At 39.4% G+C, this 20,435-nt stretch overlaps 2 protein-coding genes across 5 annotated transcripts in view; one reads left to right on the top strand and one right to left on the bottom strand.

Moving 5' to 3' along the window:
- Positions 1 to 989: 989 nt before the first annotated feature.
- LOC104944582 (sentrin-specific protease 7-like) lies at positions 990 to 3,484 on the bottom strand. Its single transcript, XM_010770139.1, has 4 exons — positions 3,379 to 3,484; positions 3,222 to 3,290; positions 2,988 to 3,138; positions 990 to 2,819 (listed from the first exon to the last, which is right to left on the bottom strand). Exons 1-4 carry the CDS (start codon positions 3,384 to 3,386, stop codon positions 2,685 to 2,687), a joined length of 363 nt encoding a protein of 120 aa, XP_010768441.1. The 5' UTR covers positions 3,387 to 3,484; the 3' UTR covers positions 990 to 2,684.
- Positions 3,485 to 18,757: 15,273 nt separating this feature from the next.
- Positions 18,758 to 20,435, top strand: part of abi3bpb (ABI family, member 3 (NESH) binding protein b) — a 32,727-nt gene continuing 31,049 nt past the window's right edge. For all 4 annotated transcript variants that reach the window (XM_010770138.1, XM_010770136.1, XM_010770137.1 and 1 more), the window contains exon 1: positions 18,758 to 19,078. In XM_010770138.1, the coding sequence (XP_010768440.1) occupies positions 18,970 to 19,078 (109 nt within the window). In that variant the 5' untranslated portion in view covers positions 18,758 to 18,969. The remainder of the gene's footprint in view (positions 19,079 to 20,435) is intronic.

Raw genomic sequence — 20,435 nt, 5'->3', positions numbered from 1 at the left:
TCTATGGCCGGTCCGCGGACCCCCACCTTTAAGCGGCGGGTTCCAGCAGGAAAAGCTGGAGGCCGGAAAAGAGTGAGACAGGTAGCGCGCAAAAGTAAAAGTGGAACCGAGAGTGGTATGCCGCTGCTGCGGCTTATATTCAGGTGCGCCTTATAGTCCGAAAATTACGGTATATCTTGACAGCAGCGAAAGTCATGAGCTTAGTCAACCTTTAACCCCACACTCTTCCTCCTACTGGGTTTATCCTGTTTTAAAAAAAGGGAAATCTGAGATCTCTTAGCTATAGGCCATTACGTATATGGAAGAAAAGAGGGCTAACAAACCCAGGTAAAGTAGGCTGAAATCGCCAACACAAATTCACAATGGCAATAGTTACATGTTGGTGTTGAGCAGCTGAAATGTTTAAACTGTTCTCAATCTAAATGAAGTGTGTTAACATGCTATCCTTGGCTATCTAGCATTTAAAACATGATGCAAGTCAGGCTGTAAAATGTCCACCAAAGTGATGGACTGACAGACATTTTCATCCCAAGATCCGTGCCTCTTACTAGGCTCAAAAGTGTACCAGAGTGAGAGCGGACATTTTCAAACAAGAGATAGAAATAATTGACAACAATTATAGTTATTGTTTTGCAAGTATTTCTGTGTTAGGGTAATAAAAAAAAAATTCTGAAGGTAAAGATAGCTCAGAATAACGTAGTCCAGGATTTATTACAAGACTGATTTATTAAACTGCATTGGTTTTAGCTAGGTGTACCTCATACATTGAGATTGAGTGTAAATGTGGCATATCCCTATACACTGCGACACACTGCCATACAGAATGGGAGGGGGATTACTCGGGGTCAGACTGGAAGAGGAGATCTTAGCGGCTGAGACAGTAAATACACCTAAGCCGACCATGTAACCCTCTGAACAGATTATATTGGCATTTTACAGAACAAAATCAAGCCTATTAGCTTCTCTTATAAAAAAAATGCAGACCTGGAGCCAAAATAAAACATTTAATTCCTAGAAAATAATAAATCAGCTGATTAACAACACATTCAGTCTCTCATTTAGTTACAAACCTCTAATCCTCATCTTGTTACCAAGTAAGACAAGAAGTCAGGAGTCAGGACCCCACACTTGTCCACTGGCTCTAGAATACATACTGGGATGGTTTAATGCCGCTATCCTGGTTCCAGAAGAAAAGAAAAACAAGACCAAGAATCGACAGAACAATGATTGTTATTTGGTTTACTAATTTTAGTATAAGATGGAAAAACCAAAAGATATTTGGGAATCAGCTAGAGTACATTCATCCAGCACAATGTCTAAAAAACTAAATAAAATTAAGTGTTAAAAGAGACACAAACATTTGAACAAAAACTCGTAAAGCAAACAAGACTACTTCTCTTCTATGCGGAGAACAAATTAGGCACACACTGCAATGAGTCTTAAGGTAGGTTTTACATTTTAGAACATTATTTTTTGCAATTTGTGTTTTTATTTAAAAAATGTCTTACGTACAACAAATATGTGTTATTACTGAATACAACACACAACTTATTATTTGGACTGCATGATGGGCAAAAATGTGTCCCAAAGTCCGAACCAACATATTACTTCTGAAGCTATATACTGAGGCCAGTGGTTTAAAATGTAAAAGAAACCTACATTTTGCAAAAGTATGCAAAATCTGGAAAATAATAAATGGTATTAACCAAGAAACTTAAAATGACTAGATAATGTAATAATGCCATATGAATATCGGAACCATGATTTGTATGCAAACGTACAGTACAAGTAGTTTACTGGTAGTCCAACATTATTATAGTGAATTATATAATGTTTCCAATTTATTTATGTTTAGTTAACGTCCGTTGTGACTTAAGATTTGTCATGTTGGATCGGGATAGAAAGAGTGTCACAGACAAATGTTTATGACAATTTAGCTTTGTTGCAAAGAGACGTGAGTGATTGATCCTAGTTCATTGTCAGTATGTAAAGTAATTTCTTGGCACTGGATAACTGTGTGAGGCACTGAATGACAAACAGAAATAGATTTTTTCCTTTATCCTGAAAATGGAACAGATAAACGGCTACTTCAAGTTTGGATTTCAGTTCCTATGGCTTAATGTCATTCTCTAATGGAAAGGGGAAAATAGGAAATGATTTTCATACTGTGCCTGTTTTCATCCTGTAAAGGTGTACCGATGCAAAGAATGCAAAATAAGAACAGTTCTGATTAGAAAATCCCTGACTGAGACTAAAATAAATAACCTCAAATGTTGGCAAAACAAGTGAACTCAACAATAAAGGTTGACAATCTGCTGTACAAACTAGGCCTTACAGTGGTGCTACTTTAATCAAATTCCCTAGATACTAAATTTAAAATAAATAATAATTAATTAACAAAAAAAAGATCTTGCCTCATAAAAACAATCATTAAAGTTTTCCAGGGTGTACAAACATGTTCTGAAATGATTGCTGCTTTCATGTTCAATCAGAGGATCAACAGATAGTCAACGGTGTACATGTTTTGTTTGTGAGTGAATGCAGAAAACAATCAATCAATAACAGCGTTTGATGCAAATGAAAATGTTTTCAGGTCATCGGAAGTGTCCGTTGCTCAGTATGAGCAGTGATGTGTAACGGCTACAGGAATGGATGCACGGAACAGCAGTTCCTTCATGAGTCTATCAGTTACTATCCAGGTTCTGTTCTTTGTAAAGTCTAAGTACCAGATCTCTGATTTCGTCTCGTTTCCTCCGCACCTGGTGCCGTGGAAACCATCGTTGTAGTTGTAGAGGAAGATCAAAGTGCACCACAGGGTCCTGAGAACGGCAGAAGAAGAATGAATAACTTTGTACGTGCACTAAAAAACATTTATGTCCCACTGAGTTCTAAACCTGGAAGGTTAGAGTTGTTTTTGATCTAATATCACGATAAAACATCTCCCTATATTTGAGCCCCGTGAAAAGAGATGCTGCCAACTTCTTTACCTTTAAAAAACTCTCAACATATTGCAGCAGGTAGAGGCCGCAGTCGCTGCTGTTGTCCTGCAGGGGAACAATACAGTGCGAGCTCTGCGTCTGATCAGAACTAAAGTCCCTCGATGAACCTCGACGGACTTCCCATTCAGACTGCAAGTACCTGAGGAAGAAATGCATATTAATCCATTTATAAAAACACACAAATGCAGCTATAAAGACACAGATAAATATTGTCATACTTACTCCCGTAAGAGTTTGAAGACACGCTCATGAAGAGAAAGTTTGAGGGAATCCATGATAAGAATACATGGCCTACAGAGAGGAGAGTTTCATCTGTCATTGATTGTTTAAATCCACATAAGGCATGTATGCATAAAAAATGTCAGACACGTCCACTCACCTCTTCATAACGGTTTTCTTCTGGAAGGTCTGTTCTGTGCAGTCCTACAACAAAATGAAACGATTAGACTTAAAAGGGGACCTATCATGCAAAATGCACTTTGTGATGTCTTTTATACATAAATATGTGTCCCCGGTGCGTCGGGGAACTCACGCAGCGTCAGAAAATAAAACCCTCTCTTTTCCTCCGTACCCAAATCTTTTAAAAACGGAGCTACAACGAGTGGATACAGATTCCATCCGAGCTGACGACAGCCCGGAATAGTGTCCGTTCACACGAGACGTGTCCGTTCTAGGGGTGCAACAGCTAATCGACTTCATAGATTCAAATCGATGACCAAATTAGTTGCCAACTAATTCAGTCGTCGATTCGTTGGGGACGTCATCTCGTGTGTTTTACGCGCCGTTAAGCTCCAACGTTAACGGTCTTTTTATCGGTACTGGAGACATTTAAAAAATATATGTCATATGTATTATTGCTACAAAAACATTATATTGCAGTCTTAGTGTCGCCAACTCGTTTCTAATATGCAAAAAAGACAAAATAATCTGTCTATGGTCGGTGTATTTTCGATCTTTCCAATCCAGATGAGATCTCTCTCCCCCGTCTGTGTGCGAGGGGGCGGAGCAGTTTACACACACACGGCTGCTACATGCATGCAAAACACGGCGGGGATGGCGGAGAGAAGCGCTCCAAGGTGTGGTTAAATGCAGTGTTTCCCCTAGGATGCTAAGGCACGTGGGTCGAGCATAATATGAGCGCGGAGCGCGTGGAATTTTTTAGTGTGTGCACGTGCAAAGTGCGCCCCGCCAATTTGTGTTTCTATGTGTCTGCCAGCACAAGAAAGGCTCTTGAGGCCTAGTACCAGGGCCGGTTCTAGACAATTTGCTGCCCTAGGCGAGATTTTAGGCGAGATTTTATATATAAAGAATAAATGAAAAATCTCTACAAAAGACAAATACACTACAGAAACAGAAACTTATTGACATAGAGTAATAGACGTCAAAATGGCTTCAAATGTATTCAGTATTGAATGAACATGTTTGAATTGGGGGGTGGACGTCACATCCTCTAGGGGGGTCCGGGGGTATGCCCCCCAGAGAAGATTTTTTTTTAGTAAAAGAAGTAAAATGCTTCAATCTGGTGCACTTTGAGCACACAATTACTAGAGACCTGACCTAGGGGGTACAACTCTAAAAACACCCATATGAAAAAGATCGGTTTACATTTTAATAATCAAATAAGTATGTGAACATAACCAATAACCTACCATAGCCAATAACAAATAGCCTAAATGTAACTTATTTTATTTTTGTTGTTCATTCATATCTTATTTTACCTAGTTAAAATGTATTTATTTATGCGTATTTTTGTATTTCTCCAACTTTAAACGATATTTTTGGTTTACTGTAGTATACATTGAAATGATTTAAAACCTGTTTTTATTCATCATAATAATTATGAAGGAGTGCCTTGGAAATATGTGTTTACATAATTTGTGGTCAAAACGTTTGAGACCCACTGAGATGACTTAGACTAAAATTAACTATCTAAATACTCAGAGAGTCCTTTACCTCACTGAGCCTCTCAGTCTGACAGGAGAGCTCTCCTCCACCCTGGTTGTAGAAACATCTACTTCTTATATCCTTTAGCACAGCTAGCACCAGATTCTAATAACAGCGCCGGTACCGGTGCGCCCTCTCCCTTGCTCGCTCTCTCGCTACCACGCTCGCACTTTGGGTGTGAGCTGCGGGCGCCTGATAAGCCAACATCCCCCACTTTCATCACTTACAGCGCCCACCGTACAGGGCAAATTAAACGTGTAACCGGTGTGAAAAGGGTGTTAAATNGAGAACTCTTTAGTTCTCATGAACTAAGTACAGATCGCGTTCACACCGGATAAGTGACGTCAGCGGCTTCATTTGCCTAATCCACCCCCAGGAACTAATTTCCGGTGTGAACGCGATCTGTACTTAGTTCATGAGAACTAAAGAGTTCTCAGGAACCTTTGTGGGAAAAGTACTTGGTGTGAACGCGCCTTATAAGAGTTTTTCCAATGGAAATGTAACCTTTCACATAATGGTAAAACAGGAAATCACTGCACCATGTCAAGAAATAGTTCTGCATCTAAAGCCCTACCTTAATAAGCTGAGGCAATATTCTGCTGAGATCTACAACTACAAGCAAAGCAAATATTTTTTTGTGCCCCTTTTCCCATTAAAAGTTGGTAAAAAGAAGTGAAATGTCAATGAATCACATGTGAGACAGAGCTAAACTAGCTGTTTCCCTTTTTCCAGTCTTAATTCTAAGCTATGTTAAATTTCTGTAGCTTCACATTTGACATGAGTGGTTTAGACTTTCTTATCAAACTCTTGACAATGCGTACTACTTAAACTGTCAAACCATTTTTTAAAACATACTTAAAAAGGGAAGGCATTTAGACTCCAGGTTATCAGTACAATAATCTCTCCAAAAGGATTACCAAGTATTATTCAGTTTGATTCCCTCAGTTTCTTTTGCTTGGCCATTCATCCTATCTGTGGTCCTCAGCGATAATGTTTTAGAAACATGGCCCTGTGAGGAGGTAACAAATCTAAAGCAGAAATAAACTTCAGCGCCACAAGTGGAGGATGTTTTAAATCATCTGCGATTACAATACTCCTTTTTAGAGAATCCACTTAGCTTTTTTCTCAAAGAGCTCTATGTTTTATTTCAACTCTGTCTGGACAGATTCGCCCCTTATTCTACCTCCTATTCTTGTGTTAACCTCCCTATCTACTTCATTTTCTCCACTGGCTTTAAAAGTCTAAAAGGATATTGTAGCCAGGCACATTCCCAGCTGTGTTCAGGTCCAACTGGCGGGGTGACACGACATCTCCAATCAGATAACTTTGAGGACAGGTCTGGCTTTGCTTTTAGAGATCAGAGGCGACTCATATTATTCAAAGCATGTGCCTGAACTAATCTTAACCTCATACGAATCATTGATTTCAAATAATCTTTGTGTTGTTTCAGGGATTTATGGAAATAAGGAATAAAATAAAAGTTGTATCTGTGTTCATTTTTCAACTGCCAAAACAATCAGATTCTTGAAACAATTTAGTTTTTGTAAAGTTCAGTATGTGTCTACAGAAAGGCACATCTTTTTTTACTCTACTTAAATGTCCAACTTTCATGAACAGTTGTTGGTAATGGTCTATGGACTTGAATGAGGTAACAATATCCACCAACGAAAGCAAAAACAGTTTCTGAGAATTTTGTGACATTGTTTTTCTAGGAAACCAAAACCCAACACATAATCTTACATAATCCCCCCCAAAACCCACAATGTGTTCTTTTACACTTTATTGTTATTGAACATGTCAAGTAGCCGTGGGGAATATCTTAATACCTACCCAAGACCAGCAGTGTCACTTTGTTGCCAGTTTTTGTGCTAAGCTATGCTAACCGGTGTATGGCTGTAGCTTTATAGCTAACATACAGACATGAGAGTTGTATTAATATTCTCATTTCACTCAATAATAGAAAAACACATGCTTTTAATAACTTTTGTAATTGATGGGGGATGGTGCAGAGTTAGATAATATGCACTTTGCGTTAGCTGGGTGGTGCAAAACATGACTTTTTTTTAAAGCTCAGCTACACTCATTTAAAATCAATTCTTGGCTGCAACAACGCTTTCATGAAGCATCCATCTTCGTGTTGGGTTTTTAACATGGACTGTATATAGGTTTTTAATAGATCAGAGGATTCTCTGTTCTCTTCAGGAAGCGACGAGCCCCTCAGCCAAGTGCTGAGTTTAGCAATGCTGATATTTTTTGGTTTCCCGCCAAAAGTAAGAGTTGCTTCTGACAGACATATGGAAACCAGATGGTCCGTTACCAAAACAAGTCTTTCAAGGTTCTAACCAATGTGTGTAATCAAGAGATTGTGGCTTACACACCAACCTGTCAACCGAAGATAAACAACCCAGTCTTGTATGTTGAACCATGCATAATGTAACACAATACAGCTACAGTATGTAACTTAGCCCTTTGTGTGTCCTTGACTCTCTGATTGTTGTGGATATTTCTCTGTTGTTTGTTGCCTTGCGCTATGTTTGCGTGCATCATGCACCAGTGAAAGCTGCCCAGACATATCCATCTACAAAATGTGAAAGTGTGTGCGTCTGTGTGTGTATGTTTGCATGTCTGGTATGGTGTGTGCAGAGTCGGCCAGGTGGATTAAGGAATGTTATGGAAAATTAAAAAGGCCTGTGAGGGAAACAGGCCAGTCGGTGTGGCTGTGGCATTTGAAAGTGGGGGCAGTTTTTCCGAATTGTCGACTGTTCACCGGCAGTCACCTGCTCACAATTAGACCTGGATGTCGTTCTTTTTCTCTCCTTCTACGGCCTCAACAATCATTGTCCAGACGTGTGTCAGGGACTGGAAGCAGAGCAATAAATTGAATCTCAGAAACACACTTCTACTTCAAAGAATTTAGCTTTATGGTTTTTCTTTCCAACATGCAGCACATTATTTTCAATACGACATAAAACTCTATGAGTATCCTCTTGAGCTACTTATTCAGTTTGTGATCCTTCATCTTATCTCTCAAAGCCTTCAAGAAGGTTTATACAGCTTTGATTAGGCTTGTGAGTAGTGCTCTATGTAGTTTAAGACTAGATTTTGGACTAGTTAAATAATCTTTGATTTGACTGTTTGATGCTATATGTGCATAAATATTAAGACTAATTTATTTGGAATCCTCACAGTAAGCCACTGGCCCCTGCTATGCTTTAGTTAATTCCATGTTGTAGTCCATACATGATAATTATGAGAAACTAATCGGGAGAATACATTCACATCAGTTTTTCTTCCAAATCCAGGTTTGATTGATTTTCTTTTTTATTAGATCCCTTGCTTCCTGTGTTCATCATTTTGAAGGGCTTTCATGGTCGTAAAGACAATAAGAACGCTCTACAGTATAAATTCAATCCATTTACCATTCTTTCAGCTTTACTAACACGATGCAATAAATTAATGTAACCCTCAACTTTTACTATCTGATTTGGATCATAATTACCACACATTTTCTGAAACAAAGGGGTCTTTTTCATGCAGAATGATTTGTGGTTGTTGTATTAAAAAGAGAAGTAACTAAATGGTACAGACTCAGACTTATAGCTGAAAGTTTATAAGGTTTTTGGAAAGAGTCCAACACCAGAACCAGGGTCCTGAGTTCAGCCTGACTGTCTGGCAAATGTTTCAGCAGGTACTACCTGAGGCTGGCTGTTTCAAATCCTCTTTTCAATGGCTGGAAACTATTTTAATGAGAAACACAGGGATGGATAATAAAAAAAAGAGTTGAGAGTTAGAACTTCGCTCTTCTCCAGACCCAATTAGATGTTGGCCTGTTTCTGTCGGGAATCTTTCAGCAGTAGTGCGTGGAATCAAAGTTTATTACGCTAGCAGCACATCTACTCTCCACAGCAGAGAGTATCCAATCCCCTGAGAGAGAAAGAGAGAGAGGACACTTGTGTTTGAATGTGACATGCCAGTCATAAGACCCTGTCTCTTAACAAAGTGAGGTATTATGTAATGATGGCTCCTGCTAAATTACTAGATAATGTACTAATTTGTATCAAATTAAATGCAATCAGGCATTAGCATGGTCGTTACAGAGCTGGCCCTGACTGCTGCCATGGAGAATATCTCCCACATGCTGCACATAAAATCAGGTTATCTGCAGTTCACTGCTGTCTTTTCTACGTCCATTAACTGGGGCAGACTTTCAGGTGTGTAAGCATTCACTCCTCTGCTCGGTGCTGGAGGAGCTTATGAACGTTTAGGTGAAGTTTAGATTTGCTCCAGGAATCTCTGATGGTTTTCTCGTGTGTTTCCTCCATCTTGACGATGGATGAAGTTAATGGTATTGTTGTTGTTGACATTAATCCCTTTCCTCCGTGTCTGATTAGTTCACCCCGAGGAGGATATGCATTGATTTCTAAACGTGAAGCCACATAATAAGGATTTTTAAACTCGTATGAAGCAATGTGCCTTGACTTTTGGGGAATTCATTCCTTTTTTGGTGACAGCGGTTTCCTAACACCTTGGAGTTACATCACTGTCAGATAAGAGTAGTGCTCGTTGTTTTATTTACTAATAGTACATGTAGTTGTTGTGAATAGAATATTGGGAATTTATTGCATAATATGTACAACCAGAATTGAACTTGGATGAAACATTTTTAAAACAACTACTGCTAACAAACGATGTAAAACTTAATGTCAACATAACTTACTGAGAACTTGCAAAACAAATAGTGTAGAGGTAGCTAAATGTTCTTCATGATGAATTACATCTCAAGCAAATTGAAAGTTTCTCCAAGTTGTTTTTTTTCAGCAAACTGAAACTAACGACTCCCTGGAAAAGGAGGAAAATCAATTAAAAAAAAACTTGTGGTGTGCTTTGGAAAATGGAAAGTAAAACAGCAGTTAATGGAGTAAAACATGCAGAACCACCGACATGTCATCTATTTTTATGGACCAAATAATTAATAATAACTTAAGAGTCATTGCTCTCAGCTTTGAGTTTATACTACATGAGGTAGGATAGCAGTGCTCTTTAGTTTTCCCCCTGTAAAGTTCCTTGCAGGATGGTAAAAGTCACCACTTGGGAGTTGGCAAAGCATTTATAAACCCAGAATATTAGCTGTCACTGTAAAACAGTCTCTAATCCCTCACATCCATTTGAATTCTGTGAAATGATTTGTTGCTGCTCTTGAAGCTGCAGGATGGTGCTGAGTTCCATCAGTTGAACATTTTCCGAATGCGTCCAGTCCTTTCGGTTATGGCGAGGAAGCCAATTCTTCCCCAGCTTGTATCATTTGTAATCCTCCCCTGCAGAGACGAAAATCCACTCTCCATGTGAGTCCATGTGGATGAGAATGGAGTGTTTTCATCATTAGGGGAGATTGAAAACATAATAAACAACCGCAGACCACTGGCTCATGAGCCTCCCTGTCAGTTTGAGGATTTCCCTCTGCCACAGGAATGCTGCTTCAAGCAACAATTGTGCTTTAGGGGATCGTCATCAGCTGTCCTTTTGATTCACTTCACATGCTGCTTATGAGGAGTGTTTTCACTTAAAAAACGTTGCAGTGTCCCTGATGAGCTCATCACTTAGACTTCAGCCTGCATCCAGTGTGTGCTGAGACTCGGAGGGCACTGATCGAAAGTATGTTTACTCAAGTAGTGTAAATAAATACAATTCTGAGAACCTTTGACTTTATTTGACTTTAATCCACTCCAAATCAGAGACACAAAACTTGTGGTATTTTCCAAATTTAAATTAATAAATGAACAAATAAATCAGGATATAATTAAATCTAAAGGACTATTGATCTCTTGATGGAAATTCACACGCTACCCTATAGCATACAAAGTCATATCTAGTGAAATAATACATGTGGCCCTGCATTTACCTGCTGCAACATTAGTGATGTGCACATTAATCCATTCATATATTATCCAATGATATATATTAATCTGAAAGGGGCCATTTTGTGTAATGAGAACTTCAATTTATAACTACTTTTATAATATTTTGATGCGGTTCATTTTTGTACTTTTAAAAATGTTACATTTTGCATGCAGGACTGTTACTGTACTTGTAACAGAGCATTTCTGCACTGAATGTAATAGAGTACTTTTTCTATTACTGCCTATTGGTGGTTTAACTTCACACAGCAATGTCAGTGTTTGTGGTGTTTCGATATTTAAAATAAAGTCTTTACGAGAAGGTCATCCTAGTATTATGTCCAGAGAATAAGGATTTTTCATGTATGATTCTTCTTTTTCCTACATTTTTAGGGCTGTCTAATGTGCTTCTTTTCATACTTCTGTTTCACACTGGGCACAGCATGTCTAAATATTGTTTTCTATGGCTTAAACAATCTCTCCGTCTCTTCTTCTTTCGTTCCCTCAATCTATCATTTCATGAACGCCAGCACACAATGCGGTAACCAGCTCTCAAGACGAATTGATGAAACCCTACAGAGACACCTGTTGAGAGTTAGATGTATCTCCTGTGAGGTCGAACAAGGACTGCTGTGTATCCATACAGTGCCTCTTACTTCATCTGTCACATGTTGATTCACTCTGGTTCAAATCCAGGTACATTTCTTCATTGGAAAAGCCCTTTTTGTTCTACCTCGCAGTCCAGATGGTTTAACAGATAAATGAAAGCGGGTTAGAAAAATGGAAAGAAGGAGCCATTCGTTTCTTTAGAAAGTGCGGCTGCTACATCATTTACTGTAAATGTGTATTTTGTTCGGTAAGTGTGAAATGATGTGGTGTGGAGTGGGTGATTATTTTCCACAGTCCAGTGCACTGGCATCCCGTTCGCTTTCATCTTCTGAGCTGAGCTGAGCTAAATACTTCCAAATCTCTCCTCCCTCCTGTCTTCCAGATCCTGTCTTATTTTGATCCCGTGGTTTATTTGTCTTAATCACCCAGAGGAACAAAGAGGGGGCCGAGACCAAGGAAGGCTTTAGAACAATCATATTACCAAGCCAGGAAAAGAAACACACTTCAATCACAAGTCGCTCTTTTCTTTCTGTCTTTCGCTGAATCGCTTTCTAATAATAAATGTTCCCGTCGTCAAGTGACTGTCCTGGGGATAAGAAAACATTAAAAATAGATTAAACTTATATTTTGCCAACACTTGTTCATCTAGGGACAATAGACACTGTAGCTGTTACGTCATCTCAGTGTTTGCTTTACTCTCGGAGACAAAAGTGCCGTGTCAACTTTCACAATAACACAAATGATGAAATGCAGGTAAGGAATTAAGCGATGTGTACAAACACATCCAAACAATTTATCTGTTGGCTTCTGAACATCTCCTGTGTTTTTTCTGCGGTGTGCACACTGACCCATTCTTCAGCTCTCGTGTAGCCTACAGTACACGGCTGCCCTCTCACAGCCCGCCAATGTTCCACCATTAAACATTATTTCTGAAATGTGTCTCAACCTCAAAAACCGAATATGACGCTGGATTTTTTTACTTGAAATGAAGCAGAGGTGAGCGGTTTTCAGTGTGTCAGGGCTTTGAAAAATGACTTTAGCATGATGTGCATCTGCTTTGTGATTTTAGTCATAAATGTGTTACGTAAGTAGAGCTGTTTTAACTATTGTCAAGGATGCCCATTTTTCCCTGTTTGACCGGTCTGTGTTTTGCATTTGATGCTTGATGGAGTGGAGTAATGGAGAATGCTGCATGTATGTTTATATATGATGGTTAATTGTTATATCACACCTTATTGAGCCTGAAGTTATGTTTGTATTTTCATTATGGTCCTGGTAAATGGATAGTATATGGACTTCATGGACAACGATAGATATGCTTTCAGGAGTAAATAGGGCTTTAGTACCTTGCCAGTGGAGACTTTTGGAGACATTTGAAGTGGTAAAACTGGGAATCAATCCGCTGGTCTTTGTCTCCTGAGCCACAGCTGACCCCATTATGTATACTGCGCTTAAGTGGTTTAAGTTTTGGCTGTTGTTGGAAACATTTCACTTTCTTCCTGGAAATTCTTCCTGATACATTTGATGAGAAACTATGTGTATTTCCATCCATCTGCTTTGATGCGTTCTTATGTGCACAATTTGCACACTAAATTAGAAAATATCTTGACATATTGCAAGAATGTTTTCAAGCTTTACTAAGGTAAACCATTTGAGATTAAATAGAAGCCTTTCAAATGACATCCTCTTGTTGCACCAAACCTAGTTTACTGCTTATCATGATGAACCAACTTCTTATTATCGCATAACATTTATTTGCGTTTTCTTTTGCAGATTTTCACAAATGTTCATTCAAAATCTGATACACATGAATGGAAACCAAACTAATGTCTGTTGGGCTATAAAGATTAAGCTAGAGCCAGCAGTTGATGGCTAAAGTTAGCATGGAGACAGGAAACAGGGAAACAGCTAGCCTGGCTCTGTCCAAAGCTAAAATGCACCTACCAGCATCTCTTAAGTTCACAATTTACCACATTATATCTTGTATGTTTTATCCGTACAAAAAAAGTGTAAAATGACAAGTTTATTCAAAGATATCTATTAAGCTAGTCAGGCTAGCTCTATAGGTGCTTGCTTTCTCTAAGCTAAGCTATCTGTCTTCAGGCCATAGTTTTTTTTAATGTTAAACTTGCATGCAGTCACATATTCACTCTGCATATTTGTTTCCCTCTTTTGATTGTTTTATTGTAGTTGAATGTCCTTTTGTGGTGTTTTTGGCACTTTGGGTTAATGCTTTTGATGTTTTATGTATTGTATTATATAAGTAATGTGCCTTGACTTGCCTTGGCTTCAGCAGACACAGACAAACATTTCTTTGTCTTTTAAGGAAAGAAGAGCATATGTGTAACAGAGGCCAGTCTGCACATTTTCATTGCAAGTTGTTAAAAATATTGAGAGTATAATAACGGTGCGGTAGCAGTGTGGAAAGTGTGTAAAATGTTATGATGCAGACATCTGTGTGTTTTGTATCAGAAAATCAGAGCCAGATTCTTGCTTAATGCCCATGGATTTGTCGAGTATCCTATCTGCTGTCAGCTCTAAGCTTTACGCCTGATCCTCCCATGTAATGTGGTTATTTATCTTTTTAGATGGAGGATCCATCCCGTTAAGCACCCTTGCATACATAAAGTATGCACGCTTGCACAGGCACAGTGAGCGTGCACACCAAAAATATACAAAGAAAGGCACACAAAATGAGAACCACATTGAGCTTTTTGGTCGCACTCTGAGACAAATTTAGAGTTGATGAATTATATTTGTCTCTTTTCTCTGTCCCCCTAAATCCTTCTGCTTCATCATCCACAATACTGCTGTCCCTGTGGGCTTTCCAGAAAAGAAAGATTTGCTGATTGCCACATGGCAGTTGGCAATAACACTGGCCTGTCTATCAAACGTCATTATATTGCAGTTGTAATTCTCATTTTCACAAAGGAATTATCGGTCCTGGCCTGTGTAACGAACTGACTGGTATGTCGTTTTTGGACGTTTTAAAAAATATTCCGTAGATGCAGAAAGATGCACAGATGTTGCTCACCTGCAATGTGTGGGAGTAATTGAAGTTTTAACATTGTGTCGTTCTTTAGCAGCAACCACGACTGTTACAGTAATCAGCAATGAAGTAATCCTCAGAGCTGATCCAAGATATTCTGTGATTTTGAAATGTATGATTTAATATTATTATCAGCAACTTGACAGAGCGATCTGCAATTATCTACAAGAAAAAGAAAGCATGTGAGCACATAATGGATGCACAAGTGAAACACAATTGAGCCTTTGACCTCTTAGAAACTGTGTGAATATTTGGAAGAATATTTCCATACATCATATTTTCCACTTTTCTTCAGAATACAGAGTTGGGCCCGTTTATCTGGCAGGGAAACCAGACTTGCTGCACTACCACACATCCTGACAGGCACATAATACATTTCAGAAAATCGGAGCCGTGTCAGAAGTCAGAGGCATACTTTCAGTATATGCATCAGTATATAGTTCATATAGAAACGGTCTGATTTACAGAAGCGCATGATTTTCTATAGGGAGGCATGAGTATAGTACGAAAGAATATATGTCTGCAACATTTTCATCCTCAAACTGCTCAGACCTGGTATGGAAGTCTGTAACCTAATAAGCCACTCCATTCATGGCATCAGAAGATTGGAAAAAGTGAGTGGAAAAATATCTAAATTATTGTCTTTTTCCATACTCAAAATCACAACCAGTCCTGGTGAGGACACTTGCACACTTGACTGAGCCGTGAATGACCTTCTGCTCTTGGCCCGCAGCAGCAAACATTTTCCAATCGCCTGCACCTACTGGAAGAAGGAATCCAGGATGATGCAAAAGTCATGATCAGATTCAGATTTTGGTGAGTGCTTTTCCACCTGAGTAAAGGTGATCTTTCTTCAGGGAGCGAAGGGGGCTTTAATCTTTTGGATAAGAACCTCCCATTGTTTCCATCAGTATCATCAACTTATCGGAAAACTGTCATGCACATAAACGGAAGACTAAAAACGAAAACAGATTACTTCAAAAAATATACCCATCAAAAATATTCCGGCTGTGTGGCGCATGTTGCAGGTGTAGCTGAGGATGTGTTGAGAAGCAATACAAAAAATCAGAGGCTAAGTCTTTCTCCTCAAACCTACGCATCTTTCAGGGACCCACATGGAGGAAAGAAAAGCCGGAAGAGGATTGCATGAGGGGGAATAAAATATATACCATATCAGGAGAAGGTGAATGATTCTGATCAAAGACAAAGAGAAGTTTGAGTGAAAGAGATGCAAGGCAGAAAATGTTGCCACTATCTATAGACTAAAAGTATCTTGGTTATAAAATCAGTTGTAAAAATACAGTGTACAATGTATTCCTTCACTGTAGAATACCGAAAAATGGACGCGATCAGGCAACACGGAAAATAGAGGAATAAAAGACAGGAAAGATTCAGCCAAATTATTAAAAGGAGCCTAAAAGAAATCATGTATTTCAAATGTTAAAAAAGGTCCTGTCCCTTCCCTGGCTTATATGGAAGGGCTCTTAGCATGCTTTGCTTTCTGCCACAGGAGTTACGTTTCTTGGACATGCACATTTTTTCAATAAAAACCTCAGGGTTCCAAAGGGTAACAAGAAATTAACCACTGATTTAATCTGTAACAACACAATTTGTAAACCTGACATCTGTTTCGTTTTTGAATATTTTATTTTGTACTGTAGTAGTAATGATGGAAGAGCTGCTCGAGTAATGTACCAATACCCCAATGTGAAAATGTACACAGTTTGGCAGTTTAGTTACTAATGTACGGCTGGTTTCTTCCGAAGGGTCCACAACAATCTGAAGGGTGCTGAGATGATAAACGAAGGAGAAAATAAATAAAGTTACATCAATATTTCAGTTTTCCTATTTTAACCCTCTTTTTGAAAAATTGGGACAATTTTACTACTTTGGAAATCAAACTGTTTCTTAAATGAAACCATCTGAAAAGTTTAAAGGGGGAGTCTGAGACATCTGGAGGGAGAGGTCACACACCAAAACTTGGGAATCCCCGGTTTAATATTTAACAATACATCGTATTTTATTATAGCTTATATGTATAATCTAATTCTGAAAGAGTCAAAAGTTCAGAGAATCCCTCTTGAATTTAGCACAGAAGAAGTACAATAGAAAAACAAATCAATAGTGAGTCATTAACATGGTTTTCTTTAACTACAATGTTTTCCCTCATCACAATTACCCTGACTACGTACACAAACTAAATCTCATCAGCAAGCTGGTTTGGTCCCACCTCGAATGTTTTCCTTTCGTTATCGTTTTTACAGAATGCTCATGATTCATCTGTGTTTAATGTGTTTTGGCGTGATGGAGGCCGGGGTTCCACTGCAACAATCTGTTCAGGGACTTCCTTTGGAGACACACCTCCTTTGGCGCGCGACATCACTTCCTGTCTCTTGTGAAGACATGTGGAGTACAATCAATTGCATTGGAGGGCGGAGATGTCGGAGTATTCACACACACACACACACGCACACGCACACGCCCACGCACGCAAGCGGACGTGTGGGCCTTGCAAAATTGCACACACCCCCTGAGTAAGCCCGAGTTCTGGCTGAGACTTTTGGCTGACCATGGATAAAACTACTCTAGGAAACACAAACACTCATATACCATTAGTTTGACTTCAAAGGAAGCCCATGATGCAACACAGCCAGCATGTGTTTGCGATGCACCAGAGAGTCGTGAAGAAGTGTGCGACACATGGCTACAAATGCCATGTTTTCCTGAGCTGATCTGCGCTGCATGTGATGTTAATGTGTCTTTTGTCATTGGCAGGGAATATATTTATAGATGAGATAATGAGAGACATTGTTTCCATGGAATATAATGGCAGACATTCTCTGTACGCTCATAACTTTTTGGATACAGACAGCCCATGTGACTGTTCCAATTAGTGTTCATATGCTCCAGACTAAAGCATGTGTTCGTTTTATATGGCATTGTGGGGACATAAATCTGGAGTCATGCATGCTGCATGGACTTGCCTTTTCTAGGGACCCAAACTTTGGCCCTCCAAACTTTAACAGCTTATATTTATTTCATAACTTGGCTGTAGGTTGAGATTCAGGCTATCATAGATGTTTGGTTAAAGGGGAAGGAAAATAAAGATATGCACTGCTTGTGTATGTGTGTTGTTGCTTGTAAAGAAAAACAAAATTGGCACACATTCCTCATTATAAACCCCCCTATACATGCACACAGTAATAGGGTGCATGTGTTTTCAGGCGATTTCATTTGTTTTGAGTATCCCAGGGTTTGTCTGTGTAAATAATGAATCATGGATTCAGAAACCTGGATAAGACTTTTTTTTTCATCAATACACACATCTTTAGGACTTACTGTATCACATTGCGTATTGTCTGCGGTTTATTGCCTCATTCTCTCTTATGATCTCTTGTTTCCCTGTGTGAAATGTGTCTCGTCTATTGTGTGCGTTTGCAAGCTTGTAGTCCTATAGTCCTGTAGTTCTAGCTGGAGAACAGTATAAACCAGGACAACGTGTATGTTCGTCTGCAATGTGTGCAGATGCATCCTTTGGGTAAGTAGTTGACAGTTAGCGAAACAGTGTTGTACAGTATATTGAAATGGATGTCATGTCAATCAAGCAAACAAAGTTAGCTTGAAGGAAAACTACATTATTGATCAAATCTGCACTTCATGATGTACGTCCAGTGTCAACATGCAGCCAGGAAGTAGGTTGCAGATGTCATGGTGGTGAAGGGGTGTCTAGCAGATTTGAGTTTCATGCAGAACACCGAAGTCTATTTTATAAATGCTCACTTTTCCATTAGCGGTTTCCCGAGCCTGTTTCCTATAACCTAACCTTGTAATGGCATATCAACACTGACCTAAGCTAAGTGCTTTGTGCTCTGTGCAGATATTGTAGAAAGTGAAAATGTAAAAAATATTGTAAAACCAGATTTCTTCCATGCAAATCTGTTTTCCAGAGTAGCAAAACAGGGAACTTAGAGTGCTCAGTGTGAGACAAGCTAGGAAAAGGAGAGAAAGAAACAATGAAAAGTGTCAAAAGGCCTCTGCAGATGGAAAGTAGGATTGCTGAGGACACACCAGACTTAAAAAAGAAAAAGAGAACAGAAAAAAAGACAGAGGAGGGCGGGAAGCTTAGAGAAAACTCACCCCTTTTCCAGAGAAAAAAGAGCTTGGGATGGAGAGTGAAAGAAAATGGGGGAGGGTAATGGGTGTGTGTCTGACTCTGTCTGTCCCCTCCCTCCATTATAGAGGTATAGATGGTGCAGGGCAGCCAGGAGACAGTCCAGAGAGCTGCACTAGTCCTGAGACCACCAGCTCAGAGAAGTAGTCCAGCCACTCCAGAGACGCCCAGCCAGACTCACAATAACTCAACCTGTTGGATTCATCCAATCAGCAAGGAGTGACAGCTTCTCTTATTCCTGATCTGAGCTGATTCAGATCACTGACAGCTTTACACCTGAGACGCAGAGACAACACAGCAGAGATGAGGATGGGGATGCAGCAACACTCACACAGCTTTCTGGTCCTTCTTCTCTTGGTCTTCCTCGCTGGGATAGTTCTTTCTGTCCCCTCGACGCCCCGCAGGAGCAGAGGTAGGTCACGCCTGCATCAGAGTTAATGTCTTCCACTGAGGAATCCACATGACTAGTGAATGCATGTGAAGGGGTGTGTTGTTGGTCTTCTCTGCGTGTGGGTCCTTGCAAGTGAAATTGAACATTAGTGTAATTGTCCTTGTGTTTTAGCCCTTTGATGCACTGATGGCTGTTCCATGTCTTTCTCTGCCTTCGGCCAAATGCATGCTGGGATACCCTTGGAGAGAGAATATGTCATAGTTACTAAGATTGACGTGTGTTTTAAGGATACATGACAAGAGAAAGTGTTTTTTATAACCATATCGAGGTAACCAGTTTCTGCAAAGTGATGGATACAGTTTGACACATGTCGTTTGTAACATCATAAAGGAAGTTGGCAGCTTCTGATTCAAAAATCCCCCAAAACACACACAAAATAATTGGGCTCAGCTCTTTTCCTCACACATTTTTGTGATTACCGCACTTGGCTTTAAAAATATTGAAGAAGGGAGTTAAGGGAGTCTGATTTTATTTGTCATTCCAAGGTTTTGTTTGAAGAGTAATGTACCATATTATTTCCTTAGCAAACTTGCAAAGAAATGAACACCACTTCAGTGTTTTAACTGTTTCAATGAGTTATAGTTCTTCAGTGTTAAGTGTCCTTGTATATTGTGACTTAAAGCTGTTGAAGCTGTTTTGTTTCTGCACCAAGTGCAATAAATTCTCAGCAGTTTGTGTCCCCCTGCACAACTAAACAGCTTCATTGAAATAAGTCATGTTCAATATAAGTGGATTTGATACTGACTTCTGCTGTTGAACCTTAAACCCTTAACGGAAAAAGAGCTTTCCGCTCTTGAGCCCTGCCTCTATTAGAAAGCAGGGTTTTTACGATCCCCGTGGTTTATCCATATTTCCCTGAAACGAGCTGAGCAGACACAGTGAAATAGATCAGTTACTGCTTCTCACAGGTTGTCATGAAAGTGTTTCCAGGTCGGGGGTCAGGGGTTAGACTTGTAGACAACATGGTGGGACGGCATTCCTCGAACTCTGCCCACCATGCAGGGGATCTGAAGAGTTTGTAAGTCGGCTAATTATTTTCAATCATCGCCTCAGGGAAAAGCTTTTTGAACTGCCTCTTTTGTTTTATACCCATTGCAGCTCTTGTTAATGGATCTTTTTAGAAAACAACCTGCAGATAAACCACAACAAAGCAGTAAACATATAGTTTCTGCCCTCCCTGCCCCCCCTCGCCACATGCCCTAAAGGAAAGACAGACGCACTTTAATAAGGAGATTATAACGTATTGAGCCTTTATCAGATTATGATTCTCACGACATCCTTGGAAAGCAGAACATTTTCCACAAACCTTTTTCATATT

The sequence above is a fragment of the Notothenia coriiceps genome, unplaced genomic scaffold (genome assembly GCF_000735185.1).
Source record: "Notothenia coriiceps isolate Sejong01 unplaced genomic scaffold, NC01 NC01_scaffold00008428, whole genome shotgun sequence".
Taxonomy (NCBI): domain Eukaryota; kingdom Metazoa; phylum Chordata; class Actinopteri; order Perciformes; family Nototheniidae; genus Notothenia; species Notothenia coriiceps.
Note: the sequence above shows the minus strand (reverse complement) of the source record. Positions and strands in the feature narration are given on the sequence as shown.